This window comes from Nycticebus coucang, chromosome 14, assembly GCF_027406575.1.
Source record: "Nycticebus coucang isolate mNycCou1 chromosome 14, mNycCou1.pri, whole genome shotgun sequence".
Lineage (NCBI taxonomy): Eukaryota > Metazoa > Chordata > Mammalia > Primates > Lorisidae > Nycticebus > Nycticebus coucang.
Genome location: NC_069793.1, coordinates 19,375,204 through 19,394,706, shown reverse-complemented (window position 1 = coordinate 19,394,706; position 19,503 = coordinate 19,375,204). Strand labels below are relative to the sequence as shown.

Sequence of the window (19,503 nt, the reverse complement as noted above, 5' to 3'; positions counted from 1 at the left end):
CTGTAGGGACTAGTGGGTTTAGGGGGGGTTGGGAGCTGGTGGTGAGTGCCCCCAGAGCTCATGGAAAAAGCAGAACATTTATGAAAATTTCTTCCAGGGCCCAAAAAGGGTGCCCCCCCATCAAGTCCCTAAGCCATTCAGCCTTCCTCTCTCCCAGGGACCACACCAGGGCTGAGGAAGGGAAACCAATGACTCACTGGAGCTGACAGTGCCCATCTCTGTCACACCCAGTCAAAGGTCTTTTGGTCCAGCCCATTAATGATCAGGAAGGTTCTGCCCACTGGGGAGTGTAGGTATGGAGGCTCATTGCCCCTTACTGTCACTGAAGCCTGCACAATGGCTCTCTACCATTTTCCTCTAGCCCTGTGACCCAGCCACCTCCACCCAGCACAGATCCATGTGGGAGAGGTTTGAGGAGGAAGAGGGTGATTTGGAACACTGCCCACCATGTCCCTACCCTGACTTGACATGTGATCTGGGACAAGCCCCTCTGTTGGAGGGGGACCTTCAGAACAAGGTGGACCATGCTTAGCTCAGCCCAGAACTGCAGAAGGCTAAACCTCGGTTTTGGCGTGTGAGTCCCTGACCTACCACATGCACCATCCTCAGGTGATAAGGGCAGTGCTGCAGGGGATTTGGGAGCCGAGCCCATTCTGCCTGGCCTTCAGCAAGCCCACCCATGCACCCATCCACCCAGAGCCTAGCTGAGTAGCTACAGCAAGAGGTTTCTGCCCTGGAATGGGATTCAGGGAGAGGGGGCTGAGTCTACATGCGGGGTGCAGGGGGCAAAAGCACCAATTACAGCAGAATGAGGGATCCCACCCTTCCATTCCCTTCCTCAGTCTCCTTCCCCAAGCACTGGTCCCTTTGCTCCTTCCAAGGAGCCCCTGGGCTTCAGCCCTCCACGTCCATTCTTTCAGCTATGCTGATGGCTAGTCACAGTGGAGCAGGTGCCCAGGCAGGCCAGTGCCCCCAGCTCCCTAAAGCAGGGCAACAAATGGGCTAGGTGGTCCCAATGCAGAGCCGCCTAAGCCTGAGCAGAGATCTAGTCTCTGAATCCATCCAGAGCTTCTTCCTGAGCCTCACTGGGCCTCGGTTCTCCTCTTCGGCAAACATGAACATGGAATGGTGCCTCCAACTCTTCTGACAGCCTGTGAGCCATGTGGTCCCCCAGCACACACACGCAATACCAGCACCTCCTAGGGCACCCCTGTTGCCTACCTGGCAGTGCCAATGTTACGATATTGGCACAGCAGCAGGTGCCGGAAGGTCTTTTTAAAGGTGGCATTGCAGAGAGCATAGCAGGCAGGGTTGATAGTGCTGTTCACGTAGCAGAGCCAGTAGCCAATAGACCACACCGTGTCAGGTATGCAGCTCTGGCAGAAGGTGTTCACCAGGACCATGACGTTGTAGGGCGTCCAGGTGAGGATGAAGGCTAGCAGAATGGCAAAGATGGTCCGGGTCACCTTGCGCTCCCGGGCCGCCATCTGCCGCTTCTTTCGCACCTGATTGCGAGCAATGCTGGCAAACTTGCGGGCCACGTTGGCCGCAGGACGCATGCCAGCTGGTGTGGCAGGCACTATCTCGATGGCTGTGACACACTCATTGCCTGTCTGCTTCGTCACAATCTGGATCTTGGACCATTTTGAGGCTGGGTTGAGGGCCCTTGGCTGCAGGGGAGGGGCGGACATGGCAGGCGTGGTGGCCTCTGTGGTCGACAGCTCTGTGGGTGGTCGCTCCTTGGTGTTCTGTGTGGCACTACCTGAGCTGGATTCATTGGACGTGTCCTTTTCGGCCACTGGGCGTGGTGGGGGGGGCAGGGCCGGTGGAGGGGCCTCTTCCAGCTTCCCGTTGCGTAGCTCTTCTCGAGCAGCGTCTCCTGGTGGGGGTTTCTTGATGCTCTGCTTCATCAGAGGGCTCTTGAGGAAGGCCAAGGTCTTGGCCTTCTTCTCCTTTGAGCCTTCGGGTCGGTGCTTGTGGACTCGGCTGCGACTGGCCAGGGAGATGTGAATATAGAGCACCGTCATGATGACCACAGGCAGGTAGAAGGCAGCAATGGCTGTGCCAAAGGTCACAGCTGGGTTGGATAGGAACTGGATGAAGCACTGGTTGTCAGGCACTGTCCGCTTGCCCACCACGAACTGCCAGAACAAGATGGCAGGTGCCCAGAGCACGAAGGACAGGACCCAGGCAGCGGCAATCATGAGGCCTGCCATCTTGGTGGTACGGCGGGCAGGGTAGGTGAGGGGCTTGGTGACGCAAAAGTAACGGTCAAAGCTGATAATGAGAAGGTTCATGACTGAGGCATTGCTCACCACATAGTCCAGGGCTAGCCACAAGTCACAGACCACAGCGCCCAGGGGCCAGTAGCCCTTGATAATATACACGGTGTAGAGGTTCATAGAGAAAGCGCCTATGATGAGATCAGCACAGGCCAGGCTGAATAGGAAGTAGTTGTTAACTGTCTGCAGCTGCCTGTTGACCTTGATAGACAGCATCACCAGGATGTTGCCTACAACAGTTACCAGGCTCAGGGAGCCTGTCACGGTGGCAATGAATACCATCTCCACTGTCTCATAGCGGTTGTGGGTTGATGTGACCAGACGCACGGACTGATTGCCTGAGCTGCCGTTGACTGGTGTGACGTTGGCCATGTTGGTCAGTGTGGTGGGCAGCAGCTTCTGGAGGAGGAAGGAGAGAAAAGGAGTGAACTGTTGAAGAGGACAGAGGGGCACCGTGCAGGTAGACTGAGGTCAAGGTGACAGAGGAAAATCATCTGACATGAGAGAACTCTATCTCATTTTCCCTTATTTGATCATTCATTCGACATTTATTGAGGGCCCACTATGTGCCAAGCACTGCTATAGGTACCCGGGCTGGAGAAGTGCATGAGATACACATGGTCCCCATCTCGTGGCAAGAGATGTGCAAACACGTGCACAACAAAAAGAGCACTAGAAAGAAATAAGGCAGGGTGACAGCTGAATGAGTCAGAAGATGGAGCAGGGATGCCTCCTTGCTGTGTGATCAGGGAAGGAAGGCCTCATGTACCCAGTCATCTGGATAAGGAGATGGCTACATGAAAATCTGCAGAGTGGTCCAGCCAAGGGCAATGGCAAGAGCAAAGGCCCTGAGGCATGTGTAAGGCCTGAACAGAGGCCAGCATGGGTGGAACCCAGGGAAGCCAAGGGAGGCAGAGGGGACAGGTGGTCCCAAAGGCCCCCAGCATATGGGCACTGAGGAGAGGTGGCCATCCATTCATCTACTCTGTCAATTCTCAACACATTCACAGAGGACTTGCTCTCCAGTCCCTACAAAAGACTCTGGAGACAAAGACCATGGTACCAGAGTATCTATTAGCAGCTATCATGTACCTATTAAGTAGCAGGTACTTGTGTCATTTTTTTATAGCATTAACTCATTTCATCCTCAAAACAAACCTATGAGGTATGGGTGGTGCCTGTGGCTCAAGGAGTAGGGTGCCGGTCCCATATGCCAGAGGTGGTGGGTTCAAACCCAGCCCTGGCCAATAAAAAAAAAAAAGACAAAAACAAACCTATGAGGTAGATATTGCTATTTTTTAAGTACTTACAGATAAGGAAACTGAGGCATAGAAATGTTAAATAACTTAAGGTTCCAGAGATTGACACCATGTTGTTGGTGGGGACAAATTGGTGGGGAATGTGTCAGGAAAGCAGTAACCAGACAAGGGTTCTAGCAGGGAGAGGGCAAAGAACTACAGAGCCAGTTATCCATGATCCACCAGGGAGGCTTCCCAAAGGAGCAGAGGGGGTGGGCATGGAGCTGGCATCTCAAGGACAGGGAAGAAAGTGCCTTGCAGGAGCAGCTTAGGGAGGTATCTGCCACTGTGGCAGCCCTTTTCCTGAGCCCTCAGGTCCAGCCCCAGCATGGGACTGGGGTTTTGGGGGGGTGGGGTACAGGGACAGCTGGAGACTATCAGCTACTGGGGGCTGAGACCCCTGAGGCCTGATTAAGAACCCCCTGTGAAAGGATTATCCCAGAGTGCAGAGAAAGGCTGCCTAGGAGCCTGTGGTCAGCTCCTGAGCAAGACCCTGCCTTCCTCAGCTGGGGTCCTAAGCACAAGGCCCCTCTCCAAGCCTGCCCTCCCTCCCACCTAGGCTCTCCTCCAGCTCTCCTGCCCCTCTTCCTCTTCCCTACATGTGAGGGAGGCCCACGCCAGCACTTGGTGCCAGGGCAGCCGCTCAGCTCAGCCTCCTTCACACCCGCCAACACACACCCCGCTCCACATACGCACACGGGCCCATCATAGCCACGCCAGCCCATCAGGCATGGTCGCATACATACGCAGCACTGTGCGTCTGTGTGTGACAGAGAGGGCCCTGCAGTCCATGTGGAGGAAGAAGCACGAACCAGCAACCTGGGCTCTCATCCTGTGGCCTGATACAAGCCATCTTACCTTCCAGCACCTCCTTCTCATTTGCAAAATAGACAGGATTTTGTCCCAGGATAGCCTCCATAGCAGCTACAGGGATCAACACGCCAACTCACCCCCACACCTAAACATGAAAATGCACAGGAGGCTGGAGCCAAGTGCCAGGGTGACTCCCCAAGTCTAACCCCAGTCCCCCAACTCCACCATCTTAGACATAGACCCAGCTTGATAGTTCAAGTTCCCAGTTTTAAATACTTGGTTCATAGTGTGAGAGGCTGAGACCAAGTGGTGCCACCTCCAAGGTCATACAATGAGTCAAGGGCAAAGACCAGACACCACCCTCTCTCAGGGTCTCTGACAGCTCTATTCAGCTCTGAGAGCCACTGAAGTGGAAGGCAGTATCACTCTCTGAGCTGGGATGACAGTAGCCCCCCAAATTGAGAAGCTGGCCTCCCCCTACCTAGGACACACACACACACACACACACACACACACAGAGGCAGGGAGAAGGCAGGCAGGAGAGATCAGTCAGCCAGCCTCAAGGAATTTCTCACCCTTTGCCATGCAGGGCCAGGACACAGGCCAGGGATAACAAATCATCTAAGGGAGCTAAATAAGAAAACATAATAGCTCTTGTTTATTGACTGTTAACTATGAGTCAGGAATCTCTCTGAGCCTTTGATATAGATTATCTGGTTTAATCCTTACAACAGCCAAAAAAAAGGCAGGTACTATTAGTATCCGCATTTAACACATGTAAATATCCTCTTAAGATGAGGATAATACTAATTAACTCGCCCAAAGTCATCCCAGAGGCAGGATTAGAACCAGGGAGCAGCCTTCCCAACTCAAGGTGCTTCTGCTCAGAGAAAGCTTGTGTTCTACTTTGCCCCCAAAATCATGCAGCTGGGGACCATTAAGTGGCTTGCATTGGGTGCCCTCCCATTCCTGCTGGCTCTCCCACTTAAGTTTTCCCGGAAGACAAGAGACCACTTGTCCCTTCAGCAGGGACAATCAGATGGCTGGTGTTTTAGCCCTGCTCTCGGCCTGTTTGAGGGAGGAGGGAGCCTCCAGAGCAGACAGAGCAAGGCTCAGTGTCTCCCCGACTCCGCCCCAGTAGTCTCTCTGGACCCCTCTGGGTCAACCGCAGACTTTCCTACAGGTCCCTCTGGCCAGTTTCCCCTGGAATCCAGGCCCGCCTGGGATTTGGGCAAGCGAGCAGTCTCCACCTGAGTCTGTCGCACCGCTAGATGGCAATGTCGGTCCCCGGGTGCCCACTCCGGAGCTAGAGCTTGAGACCGCCGTTCGCCACAGCCCTCAACTCCCACGCGACTGCAAACACACAGAAGCCCCCAGATAGGGCCTCCTGAGGGAGGGACGTGGGAGCGTTCTTCCAGGCCTCCAGACAACGCTCCGGAACTGTCCTAGGCTTGGCGTGGGGTTCAAGGGTGAGAACGTTAAGGGTGCCCAGATTCCACCCGGCACCCGGCACCCGGCGAGCAACGTGTGGGCGGGAACGCGAGTGTGAGTTCTGTTTGTGTGTGATTACGGGGGAGCGTGAGTAGACGCTAGTAGCTGTCTGCATGTGCGTGTGTGTGCGCACGGCCACGCCTGGATACCAGTGCGCCCGTGAGCGCGTGAGCATGCCGCGCCATGTGGACACGTGCATGTGCATGCGTGTGCGTGCCTGGGTGCTGTGGCCGGAGGATGCACACGGTTTCGGTGTCTCTGGACCTATGCACTTGTGTACATGAGCAAATGCAGGGTCGACAGTGAGTAACCTGTCACATTTCAAGCGTCCCAGCCGGGAGACGGACGAAGCCCAGACCTTAGCTGTGTGCCTAAATGTGGAGAGGGTCGGACCACGAGTCGGCGTCCGGATCGCGGCTGGCGGTGGGGAAAGGTCGCACGCAGGACGAGGAGGCCTTACACTACGAGCTGCGATGGGCCCCCTGACTTTGGGACACCGTCTTGGCCAGGCACCCGGAGGTGTCCACGTCCTTAGAGATGGAGAGCAGAGTCCCAGCCTCGGACTGACTTCTGTCAAGGGTCGCTGCGACAGTTGCCCAAAGGGGCCTTGAGGGACACCCAGCTTGATTCTGCACGCGTTATCGCCCAAAGCTGTCCGGTCTCCCGGAGAGGGGGGCACCTGCAGTACACCCATAATGCAGAGGCCGGACGAGGTTGGGTCAGGCGAGTTAAGATTCTCCCTCCTCACTCTTCGCCGGCGCTCTCCCCCAGAGGCATTGTCTAGCCCCAGCGGCCAAACAGCGCACCCGTTTTCTCACACTGGGGTCAAGCCGGGTCGATGGCCGGGTTCGCGCTTACTCCTGGGCCCATCTGGAGGCTCCTCCATGTCTCCGCGGCAGTGGAGGGGGCCCTGGTCCTCTGGGGGCCCAGCCCTCCCTCCCGCTAACCCTCTCGCACGCAGTTTCTGCAGCTTCTGGGCGTGGGTACCGTGCTTTCCCGGGTCCTCGACCACTCCCTTCCGCGGACAAGACTAGAGGGGGTGCTTCGGTTGCCTGTGGGGTGGTTTGGGGTGTAGGTTCTTGGTTTTTAGGCGTTCCCTCCAGGGCTCCGATCAGACTGTGGCCCCTAGATTTGTCCCTGGGGCTAAAGCGATTCCAGAGTTCAGGGGAGGAAGAGGGACGCAGGAGATTGGGCACAGATATTGTGGCCGGCACTTCCACGGCGGGGCCGAGACTGGGAGTGGAGGGCTTGGACAAGCTGGATATCCCTGTCTCTGAGCACTGGCGACAGCGGGGGGTAGTCCTGGAGTGGGGGAGGGGTGCTGTCAATGGGCAGGGGTGCTTTCCGTCGGGGCTCAAGGTCGTTGGTGGAGGACTCTAAGGGCCGGAGTGGGCTGGCAGCTCCGGGGAGAGAGGGAGGGAGGGCGGGGAGACGGGCGGGAAAAAGGCTCTTTGAGGCTCCAGTGCCTGGCGCCCTGCAGAGCTGCCAGTGGGAAGGCTGGAGTGCGGGGTCTCACCCCCGACGGCTGCTCTAGGCTCCGTGGGGTCTGTGACCAGGAACTCCCCACCCGCGACCTCCCGACCATCGCTTCACCACCTGGAGAAGCCTCTGAGGGACCCCCGGGCCTTTCTCCCAGCGGGGTCCCCCACTCCCGGGCCCTCTGCTGCTCCCAGCACCGCTCTCTATCCTGAAGGAGTCTGGTGCCCAGTCCCAAACGCGTTCCCCCCCTGAAGGAGTCTGGTGCCCAGGCCCAGTAGGGCCCATCTCTGGGGAGCCTCAGAGGATCCCAGAGACCCGCGTCTTTCTCTTCCAACCGAGCCCCCCGCCCCCGCGCCGCCGCAGAGTCACTTACCCTCTGTCTCTGCCCCGCTCTCCTTGCGCCGGACAGACGGCGGGACAAAAGGGAGGCCCAGCGGGCCTGCGGGGCGGGCGGCCGGGCGGTGGGTCGGGGGCGGGGACGGGGTGCCAAGGGGCGGCCCCTGCTCCGCCCGCAGCTCCGGGCGCTGTGGCTCCGACTCGCGCTCACGCTCGCACTTTTCCCCGAGCCGCGTGATGTCACGGGGAAGCAGCCAATCGTGGTGGGGCCGCGCCGCCCGCCCGGGGCCGGTCACCAAGCAGCGACGCGCGGGGGTCACCACCCGGGGCGTCGGAGACCCCAGAGGCTAGCGCCGGTACCTGAAGGCGGCCGGTAGTTCCCAGCTCTGGCACTGTGAGGGCACCGCCCACAGTCGCTGGTGCAGATTAGCAGGGGGCGCTGCCCTCCAGGGGGTGGGGGTGTCCGCGTTGTCATGGGGACGCGGCGCCCCCTCGCGGGCTGGGGAGGGAGCTGGCAACCGGGTCTGGCTGAGCTCCCGCCTCCGCCCTGACCACGCACCCGGGACCCCGAGGTGTTTCCGGGGCCCTGTCCAGGACCTCACGTCCCTACGGGTCCCGGCTCGAGGTTTGACCGCGGAGACGCAAAACCCAGTAGGAGGTTATGGGTGGGTGGGGTGGGCTCCTTCACCACTGTTCCGTCGGGGCAGAGGGTTGGGAATTTCCAGCCTGGGGCTATGTCTTGGCCACACAGCAGCCAACGAAGAGGGGCGCCGTCGGGGCCCGAGGAAGCCCGGAGGAAGAGCCCGGTGGGGTCGGCCTGGGACAGAAGAGCCCGCCTATCGCACACACGACACCCCACATGCTCGGTTCTCCTGATCCAGATAGGGGCGCACACCACCTCCCAGGCCCAGGATGGGACGTACCTCCCATTTGGCCTGGAGAGTGAGTTTACCGCTGCCTGTGAGGGAAAGCAAGGTGCCCAAGGTCACCTGGGGAGGAGCCCGGGATGAGACCATAGTGAGTGATCCTCCAGTCCCAGAGGTCTCTGAGGACCGCACCAGTCCGAGAGTACGGACGCCGGGCCTTGTCTGCGCAAGGTGAAAGTGGGATGGCTTCAGCACCTCGGAGAGCTCCGCCCCCGCCGCGGCTTAGCCTGACCCGCGCGAGCTCTGACTCCCTCTGAGACAGCACTTCCAGCGTTGGATCCGCACCCCCCGCGCCCCGGGCCCGAGGCCTGTCACCCCAAACTCAGCGCAAACATTCGATTAACTCTTAAGACTGCTGATTCCTTCTCTTGGGAAAACAACTCAAGTCCCGCTCTTTCTCCAGTCTCTCTCAAGGCCGTCAAAGGGCGGGGATGGGGGTGGGGCGGTGGAGACCAGGGTGGACAATAAACTTCCTGGTAGAGAAGGGGCAGGGGAGCAAGAGCTAGTGCTGCGGGGGCGGGGGCTTCAGTGTGGGGTTCTCCATGCCTAATGGGGAGGCTTGGGTTGGGTCCCCAGTGCTCAGAGTGCTGAGATGGGGCTAATCTGAGTTAGGAACTTCATGGCTGGAGTCGGATGGCTGGGCTGGAGTGAGCAGCTATCTTGCTTTACAGGAGTGGTCTGGTCTGACATGATCCTCATAACTGAGGGTGAAAGAAGTGTTGTTCTTGCCCCATTTCACAGGTGAGGAAAGTTGGTTCAAAGGCAATTAGATGGACATCTGTTCTTGTTTGTTTTTTTTTTGGAGAGACAGAGTCTTATTTTGTCACCCTCAGTAGAGTGCTGTGGCGTCACACTGCTCACAGCAACCTCCAACTCCTGGGCTTAGGCGATTCTCTTGCCTCAGCTTCCCAAGTAGCTGGGACTACAGGTGCACGCCACCACGCCAGGCTAGGACAGTCTGTTCTTGCTGCATTTTGTCATACCTTTTCTAGGGTCCAGGAGAGGATGGTGCTGCTAGGAGAGATGAAGTGTATGTGTGTTCCTTAAAATAGTCAGTGGGGAAATTCACAAGGCCAAGTACTGGAGGCCACACAAACCAGAAATGCCTCTAACCACTGACTTGAGCTCTTCCAGAAGCTGTCAGACAAAGCCACTTTAGTTTTTCCACCTCACTGCTAGGGGGTGGGGCTTTTGACAACCCTTCCCAACCCCTCAATGTCAACATCCACAGTGGAACCTGGAAAGCTGAGTTGGGATCCAGGAGACTTGGTTTTGTTTCTCTGCTTTTTGTCTTTGATTCAGCAAAGTCCATAGACAAGTCACAGAACTTCTCTGAGCCTATCTTCTCTGAACCTTCTTCATCGCCAAAAGTGATTGCCAATCTGTCCAGGGGCCCTGAAAAGGTTTTACAATCAGAGAGGCTCTATCACTGGTTGAGGGCTAAGGGAATGATGTTGACAAGGGCCTCCAGTAGGGAGGGGCTGGGTCCATCCTCAGCCAGAGAGCAGAGCAGGGCCAAGCAGGACCACCTCATCCATGAGGTTCTCACCTAGCCTTTCCCTCCAAAGCAACAGAACAAGTCCTATTCTGTTTTTCCTACACTTTTTCTTCCTTCCATAAGTGAAATTACAGTGGCTACAGGGTGTGCTCTGAAATCATATAGTATCTGGGTTCAAATCTTGACACTATTAGTGTAGTGTGATATGAGAGTTAACAGTACTAAGCATCTCAGAAGGTTTAGAGGGAGATTAAGAGAGAGAACACAGGGTTCAGTGCCTGTGTTTGAGCTCAGTGGCTAGGGCATCAGCCACATATACCAGGGCTGGCAGGTTCAAAACTAGCCCAGGGTCTGCCAAAAAACAGTGACAACTACAACAAAAAAATAGCCAGGCATTGTGGTAGGTGCCTGTAGTCCCAGCTACTGGAGGCTGAGACAAGAGAAACACTTAAGCCCAAGAGTTTGAGGTTGTTGTGAGCTGTGACACTAAGCACTCTACCAAGGATGACATAGTGACTCTGTTTCAAAAAAAAAAAAAAAGGAGACAGAGAGATAACACAAGCTAGATGCAGTGGCTCACCCCCTCACCCCTGTAATCCTAGCACTCTGGGAGGCCAAGGCAGATGAATCACCTGAGCTCAGGAGAGTTCAGGACCAGTCTGAGCAAGGCAAGACCAAGACCCTGTCTCTCCTAAAAATAAAAAAACTAGGTGGGTGTTGTAGCAGGTGCTTGTAATTCCAGCTACTCAGGAAGCTGAGACAGGAGGATTGCTTGAGCCCAGAGTATAAGGTTGCTGTGAGTTATGATGCCATGGCACTCAGTGATAACACAAACTGAGACCTTGGAATGCAGTTTACACTCAGCATATTAATAGTCTCCATTGTTAGACCAAGGAATTACTTTCTCTTACTGTGGCAAGAGTATTTGGGTAGAAGACACAGATTGCAGTGGGGCTCCCTTCTTAGCTTCTTCCTCTTAAGGGAAGCCTGCTCTAAGCACTCCTGTGCTACCCGAGCTCCAGTGATTCCTGGTGTAGCAAGACGTAACTTTCTGGAGGTTGTATAGTACAGACCCTGAATTGTAACATGGGAAAGTGAAGCCCAGAAAGGGCAAGTGGCCTTGCCTAAAGTCACAACTAGCTGATGTGTTTTTTAGTTCAGAATCCACTGTTATAGTGTAATTTTCTAGAAAATTAGGGCATTCCGGCCAAGCACAGTGGCCCACGCCTATAATCCCAGCACTCTGGGAGGCTGAAGTGGATGGATCCCTTGAGCTCAGGAGTTTGAGACCAGCCTGATCAAGAGCCAGACCCTTGTTTTCACTAAAAACAGAAAAAAAAAAATTAGCTGAACATTGTGCTGGGTGCTTGTTGTCCCAGCTATTTGGGAGGCAGAGAAAAAAGGATTGCTTGAGCCCAAGAGTTTGAGGCTGCTGTGAGTTATGATATCATGGTATTCTACCTAGGGTGACAGAGTGAGACTCTGCCTCAAAAAAAAAATTAAAGCATTCCTAACTACATAACTCTTCAAGTTTAGTATTACTTGTTTGCAATTGATCTTTTGATTTTGTTTCTGTTGGAGCAGAACCTGTAATTCTGCATGTCCCACAGCAGTAGGGGCAGTGCTGGGCATACAAAAAATACTCAAGTACGGGCAATGCCTATGGCTCAGTGAGTAGGGCACTGGCCCCATATACCAAAGGTGGCAAGTTCGAACTCGGACCAGGCCAAACCGCAAAAAAAAAAAAAAAAAAAAATAGCCGGGTTTGTGGTGGGTGCAGTCCCAGCTGCTCAGGAGGCTGAGGCAAGAGAATTGCCTAAGTCCAAGAGCTGCAGGTTGCTGTGAGCTGTGACACCACAGCACTCTACCAAGGGTAACAAAGTGAGACTCTTGTCTCTAAAACAAAAAACTCAAGTATTTGCTGCAGGCAAAAAGCCCTGGGGTTTCTCCGATTTTCCTGTATAGCTCTCTGAAGGCAAATGTCCTTCCACTTTTTAACTGGCTTGAAACTTTGAAGTAGCTAAGGCCCATAGAAAGACCAGGCCTTTCAGCTTCAGCCACTGTATAGAAGACACAAAGAGAGACTTGAGCAGCCAGCAAATGGCACCTTTGGGGGATGTGCGCAGACCAGACCAAGGTCCCTGTACACTAGACACCTGCTTTGGGTGGTTTCCCAGGACTGGAGGGGATCTAGCCTTTTGGCCAGTTATATCTTTGCTCCAAGTTCATCATCTTGGTTAGGAAGCTGTTGGGATGAGTGATCTTCCATCATTCACTGGAAGGTGGCTCTAATCCACCATAGGCCCCTGGGGAGCAGGAAGTGGTGGTGTACAGAGGTGTGGAACAAAGCAGGGATGGTGGCCCTTACCCAGTCAGCTCTGGCTGAGGATCAGGTAGGGTTCCTCAACTAGGACAGCAGCACCAGAAATAGAGCCTGGGGGAACCAGGACATGGCTCAGTTCAATACCTCCTACATCCCAATCACCACCCCCTCCTCCATCTTCCATGGAAACAAACAGATAGGAGCCTGGTGAGGGGGCATATCATCATTTTAATGATGTAGATCTTTGGTGTTTCCCTCATTAGCAGTAGACTATCCCCTCTCCTCCCGTCACAATATTTCTATGATGAATTACAAACAGAAAGGAAATCACATTTTCATACTAAAAACAAAATGATCAGAGCCTTGATTTCTCCACTAGAAACTACACATACAGTTCAAGATTCCACATGCAACACCTTAAATCACAGACCAAGACCTCACATTCTGACCTGGAGTCTCATCCCTCTCCCCCAGCCTTAGGCTAGCTTTGGCCTAGGCTCAGGTAATACTAACACCCACAGGTGCTGCTGAGAGGCTTGGAAGGGAGGGAGAAGCTTGGTGGACAAGCCCTGGGGGTGGGCCAGCCTATTCCCCCCACTCCTGAGTGAAGACCTGCCCACTGTCCCTTGACCCCATCCTCCATCAGGCAAGCAGGCTGGCCCCTTTCCCTCGCAGTTGTTCCCCATTAGTAAATGCAGAAGTCCCTGTCCTCAGGAATCTGGGAACCTGGCCCAACCCCTGACTGTGGTTTCTGTGGGGTAAGATGATGAAGAGAGGCTGAAGCTCTGGAAGGCTCAGAGTTGGAGATGGTTTCTGGGAGCCAGGCCCTTCCTCCTGTTTTTGGGCTCCTGGTAGCTCTGCCCACCCAATAGGTGGACAGAGAGAAAGCTGCCCCATTGGCATCTGTGCAGAATGGCTTGGCCCAGAACTGGAAGACTGTTCACTCCTCTGGGGCTCTCTGTCCAGGGATGAGACCCCTGAGCCCACATTCCCGGAAAAAGGGGGGTTCACAGCACAGACACCCACTTGCTCTTCCATTTACATTAAGCCCAGCAGTATGGCTCTCCTGGGCTCCAGATCCTCAAAAGTTCTAGTCCCCCAAGGCAAGTCTTGCCCTTCCGACTGCTTCGTGCCCAATGACTCGACTCCTCTTCAGCCCACCCTCTTACTCCTCCTGTTCCCTGATGCAGCCGGCAGCTCTTCCGCATATACAGTTCCCAGTCAGCTGTGAGGTCCAGTCTCTGCTCAGCGGTTTGAGGGGAGGCACCAGTATACATGTCTCTACCTGTTCCGTGGCTCCCCACTGGGGCCTGCAGCTTCACCTCTGCTGCTGCCACTGTCATCGGGAAGGGGGTTGTTATTGGTAAGGTCGCAGTGCAGGGTTGGTCCCTCAGTGTTGGGAATGGGGATGAGAACAGGGGCAGGGGACGAAGAGGGCAGGGTTGGCTGGGGTGGCTCCTGCCCGGGGATCCCAGGTTGGTCCCAGGAGGCTGTCCGTGGGCTTAGGCCTCGCTCTGCCAGCTGCTCAGGTTCTGGGAGCAGTCCCCGAGAGGTGGAAGGCTGGGGTGAGGACGTACGGGTGGCCCCTGGCTCGGTGCCCGTCTGGGAGCTGCGATGAATGCGGTGGCTTACGATGATGTTGTTGCCAAAGCCCCCCATGGAGGCCATAGTGGTACTCTGCTCCCGCTGCACCACAGCCGTCATGCCCCCCTCTGCCATCAGCCTCTGGATCCTACTGAGGGCATCTTCCCCACTGGCACCATACTCTGAGCCCTCACCTGGAAAGTACAAAGCAGAAGAAAAGAGGGAATTAGGTGCTGGCCTGGGCCTCTGAGTCAGGTAGGCAGCCACTGGGAAGAGCTGGGAGAGTCTAGACTAAAAGCAGTAATAAGAGGAGGCCCAGGTCCATCATTGTGAAAATCAATCAGTCTTAAAAGCTACACCAAACTCCACAAGATGATAGAAATTCATAATTCTATGTTACTGGTGGGGAAACTACAGCCCAGGATGGAGGAAGGTAGGGAAGGATGGAAGGATGGTGGTCTCACTCTGTCACCCTGGGTAGAGTGCCATGACATCATAGCTCACAGCAACCTCAAACTCCTGGACTCAAGTGATCCTCTTGCCTCAGCCTCCCAAGTAGCTGGGCTATTTTTAGAAATAGCCTTGCTCTTGTTGAGGCTAGTCTTGAACTCCTGAGCTCAAGCAGTCCAGCTGCCTCCTCAGCCTCCCAAAGTGCTACCCTGTCTCCCCGAAAATAAGACAGTGTCTTATTTTAAGGTGTGCTCCCAAAGATGCGCTAGGTCTTATTTTCAGGGGATGTCTTATCTTTCCGGTTAGTAGGTCTTATTTTCGGAGGATGTCTTATTTTTGGGGAAACAGGGTAGGATTATAGGCCTAAACCACTGTATCCAGTCAAGTGGTCAGCTTTAATTAACCCTTTTAGCACCAGTGGCAGGCTAGTCTGATTGCTTTGTCTGTCCTGTCTCTGTCCTGGGCAGCTCAGTAGACCTAAGGCTGGGGTGGGATCTGCCACTTTGTCTTTGGAAAGAGAGAGGACACCCTGTGGGGTGTGGCCCAAAGGTAAATGTGGTGCATTTCAATGCTGTCTTCCTTCACTCTTGTCTGTTTTATGTTACCTTCTACAAGCCCATGAGGAAGCTTGAATTTTTAACTATTCCTTAGAACTGTTTCCTTCTCTTTTCTCCCTTTACCCAGTTGTTCTCCTGGGGCTGGATGCCTGATAGCACCTTTTCCTATAGAAAGCCAATTGCCTTACTCAGGTCTGAAGCTTCAACCTGCAGCTCCAAGGAGGGAGAGAGGGTTCTAGGCACTCTCTTATATGGGAATAAACAGGACAGACTCAAATCTCAGCTCTTCTACTCACTGGGTGACTTCAAACCAGTCCCCAATGAGATAATGCACACCCCAGGCACTTGGTCAACATGGCTGTTGTGATGAATTGGGGGTCTGTAGCAGTGGAGCCCTGTCCTGAGGCACTTTCCCTGCTGCCTGCTGCTCAGTTCTCTGCAGGGGTGGGCTTGGCAACTATAAGCAAGGCTCCCAGGCTCCCAGGGATGATCCTAATGAACTTCTGATTTGTTTCCTTTGGCTACTTGCTGACCAGTTTGGGACTTTGCAGTTTGGGGTGTTATGATGTTGGGTTTTCGTTCTTTTGGGAATATTTCTTGCCACCAGCTATTAGAGTCTCAAGCTGTCGCCCTGGATAGAGTGCTGTGGTGTCACAGCTCAGAGCAACCTCAAACTCTTGGGCTTAAGCGATTCTCTTGCCTCAGCCTCCCAAGTAGCTGGGACTATAGGCACCCACCACAACGCCCGGCTATTTTTTGGTTGTAGTTGTCATTGTTGTTTGGTGGGCCCAGGCTAGATTCAAACCCGCTAGCTCCAGTGTATGTGGCTGGTGCCCTAGTCGCTTGAGCTACAGGCACCGAGCCAGCCACAGCCTATTTTTATAAGACTTTCTTTGCTTCCCCCAACTGCATGTAGTCCCTTCTTTCTGCTTATGTCATTAAAGCTGGATTTCCAAGCCAGCCAGTTTCACAGCTTAACAGTGTCCAAGGCCTCACTGGATCTCTAGGTCCCTTCTCATTAGTGCTTGGCAGCCTCATGCTACTAGTTCCTTCTCCAAGTCTTCAACCATTTTCCTCAGCACTAGGCAGCAACTGGGGTACCACCTGGGCTTTAGCTTATGCTTAGCCTTCTTTTCTCAAGGTCCCCAAGTAAACTCTGTCCCCCACTCCTCGGGTGGCTGCCTTTAACCTACCTCTTTCTGGGAAGCTTAGCTCCAGCTCCCAGGGCAGAAAGAAAGGAAACCTGAAGTGCTCTCAGAGTACTGGGTCAACCCTCCCTTCTCTCAGGGGGAAAAGCCTTCTAGCAGCAAGGCAGAGGCTATGAGGAAAGGTCAACCTAGGGCCTGGACACAGCACAGCTTCTACCCTGGGAGTCAAAGGGCTGCCTAGGGAGGCCCCTAGGGGCCCTCCTTGTGTTCCCTGCAGCCTCCACTCTAAGAATATTGTGCACTCAAGACCTCCCAGTCTGCTCTGGGTATGCAGAGGCCTGCTGGCAGTGGAACTATCCACTCTTTAAAGCAGACGGTTTCTAGGGGCCAGACAGGATGCCTTGGGGCCCTAAGAGAGCTGTTGTAGCCAAGCCCTCAGAGAGTGCTGAGGGGTCTTCCCCAGCATGAAGGAGGCCTGGCCACCAGCACTAGGTCAGAGCCCTCCTATGTTCTCCCACAGCTTTCCTTGGCTCTGGCCTCCTTGCATGACTGCGGCTGTGTGTCCTCACTGCTCTTCTTGCTTCCTGTCCCCTTTTTCCACAGTCTCCATGATGCAGCTATTAACCATTCTGACGAAGCTCTGATTAACCGAGCTCTGGCTAACTCTATACCTGTTCAAAACTCAGCAGCTCCAAGACCCTCGAAGTCATCAACACCTTTGCCTAACATCTGAGAGCCTTGTAGACAGGCCCTTGCCCTTTCCTGATCCTCCTGCCCTGCCCTGCCTTTATGTACCAATAGCTTCTACTAATGCAGACTCAACCCATGCTCCCTGCCTACACATATGGGCACATGTTGTGCACGCTCTCTTCTGTGCTCTTGTCCCATCTCCTCGTGTGTCTTGTTTGAATTTCAAGGGCCGGGCGGTGCCTATGGCTCAGTGAGTAGGGCTCCAGCCCCATATGCCAAGGGTGGCAGGTTCAAACCCAGCCCCGGCCAAACTGCAAATTAGCTGGGCATTGTGGCGGGCGCCTGTAGTCCCAGCTGCTCGGGAGGCTGAGGCAAGAGAATCGTGTAAGCCCGAGAGTTAGAGGTTGCTGTGAGCCGTGTGACGCCATGGCACTCTACCCGAGGGCGGTACAGTGAGACTCTGTCTCTACAAAAAAAAAAAAAGAATTTCAAGGGCCAACGCAAATGCCATCTCTTTTACACAGTCTTCCTGGATTGCAGCTGGAAGCCTGCTCCTTCTCAGGCCTCTCAGTGCTCTACCTCTGATGGCTGCAACATCTCTTTTCTGGGCTCTAAGTTCCTGAAGGTTTTGGACTCAGCTTTATTATTTTATTTTTTTGAGACAAGAGTTTTACTCTGTTGCCCCAGGCTAAAGTTCCATGGCATCAGCCTAGCTCACACCTTAAACTCCTGGTTCAAGTGATCCTTTTTTTTTTTTTTTGGTTTTTGGCTGGGGCTAGGTTTGAACCTGACACCTCTGGCATATGGGACCGGCACCCTACTCCTTGAGCCACAGGCACTGCCCTCAAGTGATCCTTTTGCCTCAGCCTCCTGAGTAGCTGGAACTAGAGGCACCCACCATCACTCCTGGCTAGTTTTTTCTATTTTCAGCAGAGACAGAGTCTTGTTCTTGCTTAGGCTGTTCTGGAAGTCCACCTCAAGGTACTCTCTTACCTTGACCTCTCGGAGTGCTAGTATTACAGGTATGGGCCATGGCACTTGGCCCCCCCTTGGCTCAGCTTTATTCTTTGAGTCCAGAGTTTAACACATGTTCTTATACTTGGTGTGTATTTGTCAAATATATGTAAGAATGAATAAGAGGGCTCCCAGGCTGCTCACAGGGGCTCCAGACTTAAGATTTTACACACTGGTCACATGTCACTCTACTACGGGAGAAGTAGTTATATGTCTAGTCCCTTTCTGGACTTCTCTGAGGGAAGAGACATGGTGACATCTCTAAATGTAATTCCCTTTGCAATACCTTTGAATTCATGGTGCCTAATATAATACCAGACACAAAGGAAGTTCTCAAAAAAGAATGAATGGAAGATTTTAAAATGTACACAGGAGGGTGTGGCTCAAAGAAGTAGGGCACCAGCCCCATGTGCTGGAGGTGGTGGGTTCAAACCCAGCCCTAGCCAAAAAAAAAATGTACACAGGAATGGTTTCCCCAGGGCTGGGTGTGGATAGTTTCAGCCTACAGAACTATGATTTTGCTTCTCTCCTGGGAACTCTAAGCCAAGGCTAAGACCTATTGAAGGATGTTGGCACATTCTTCTAGTGGAAGGAAAAAAAAACAAAACAAAACACCGGGGCCTAAAGGAAATGGCAGTCATGTGGCCCACCACCCAGCAGTGGTGCCCACAGGAGCTAATTCTGCTGTCTCCCTCCCTGTAGCAAACGCATTTCTTTTTGTCTTTGAAAAATGGGAAATTGGTTTAGTGTTGACATGAGATCTTTTCCTTGGCAAGTTCTAAGGTATAATGGGGATGCAGAAGCCAGGTTAGGATCAGCAACTTCCTGCCATGCCCTGAAACTACACTGAATTCTGGGGGCTTCTCTGCCTAGAAGAGCAGAAGAGGAACCACAGCTCAGAATCAAAGGAGGAGCTGCCCTTCCTGATCGTCCCTGTTCACATCTGCTTTTTCCTGGCCCAGGGCCCAGGCTGCTGCAGCTGGTCTAACCACCAGATAAGGCAGAGCCATGGTGCTCTCCAAATGATGCATCAAGCTCTGAGGCAGGGCCTTGCCTCAGCTCAATTTGTTCCACACACTCCTGAATGGCTGCTGTGTGCCAGGCAGGCATGTACCAGTGCTGGGAACAAACAGCCCCTTTTCTGAGCTACTTTCTTGGACAGCAGGACAAGAAAGCTTGCTGCAGGGTCAAGTGTAAGTTCGGGAGGATATCAAACTTGTTAAAGCTGGATGTGCAAAAACCCTGACACATGCAAATTTCCCCTGTGAAGTGCTCTTTCTGGAAGTCCTGGAAACAGTTGAGTGGATTTTCTCAAACTTTTATAAAGCAAGAAATTAAGAAGTAGCCTGGGATCCCTTTGGGTGCTAGCTGATGAGATGGGGCAGGTCATAGAACAGTGATTACTACAAGTAGGGTGGCTTCTAACATTAATAAATCTGGGATGCTGTAGCAGGTGTGTGTGCAGGGGGTCCTCCTTCTAGCCAAACTCAGAGAGGAGTTAAACTCCTAAACCAGGGTTTTACTAACCATGTTCTTGCAGATTTAGCTACTGGTTGTGTCAATACAAGGAAAAGACGCTGTGCCTACATCTGCATAGGGAAATTTAGATCCAAA

The 19,503-nt window shown here is 53.8% G+C and overlaps 2 protein-coding genes and 1 long non-coding RNA gene across 10 annotated transcripts in view; 1 reads left to right on the top strand and 2 right to left on the bottom strand.

Moving 5' to 3' along the window:
• Positions 1-70: 70 nt before the first annotated feature.
• On the bottom strand, positions 71-8,007 carry CHRM4 (cholinergic receptor muscarinic 4). Its single transcript, XM_053560059.1, has 2 exons — positions 7,737-8,007; positions 71-2,681 (listed from the first exon to the last, which is right to left on the bottom strand). Exon 2 carries the CDS (start codon positions 2,652-2,654, stop codon positions 1,218-1,220), a length of 1,437 nt encoding a protein of 478 aa, XP_053416034.1. The 5' UTR covers positions 2,655-2,681; positions 7,737-8,007; the 3' UTR covers positions 71-1,217.
• A 4,651-nt stretch (positions 8,008-12,658) lies between these two features.
• The window catches only part of AMBRA1 (autophagy and beclin 1 regulator 1), a 252,765-nt gene continuing 245,920 nt past the window's right edge, over positions 12,659-19,503 (bottom strand). For all 8 annotated transcript variants that reach the window (XM_053560500.1, XM_053560499.1, XM_053560502.1 and 5 more), the window contains one exon: positions 12,659-14,224. In XM_053560500.1, the coding sequence (XP_053416475.1) occupies positions 13,728-14,224 (497 nt within the window). In that variant the 3' untranslated portion in view covers positions 12,659-13,727. The remainder of the gene's footprint in view (positions 14,225-19,503) is intronic.
• On the top strand, positions 14,231-17,192 carry LOC128564759 (uncharacterized). Its single transcript, XR_008374153.1, has 2 exons — positions 14,231-16,367; positions 16,417-17,192. It is a non-coding gene; the product is annotated as an uncharacterized LOC128564759 (long non-coding RNA).

Excerpts from the sequence above, each read along its gene's own strand:
- CHRM4 (XM_053560059.1), bottom strand. The coding sequence starts at position 2,654 with ATGGCCAACGTCACACCAGTCAACGGCAGCTCAGGCAATCAGTCCGTG.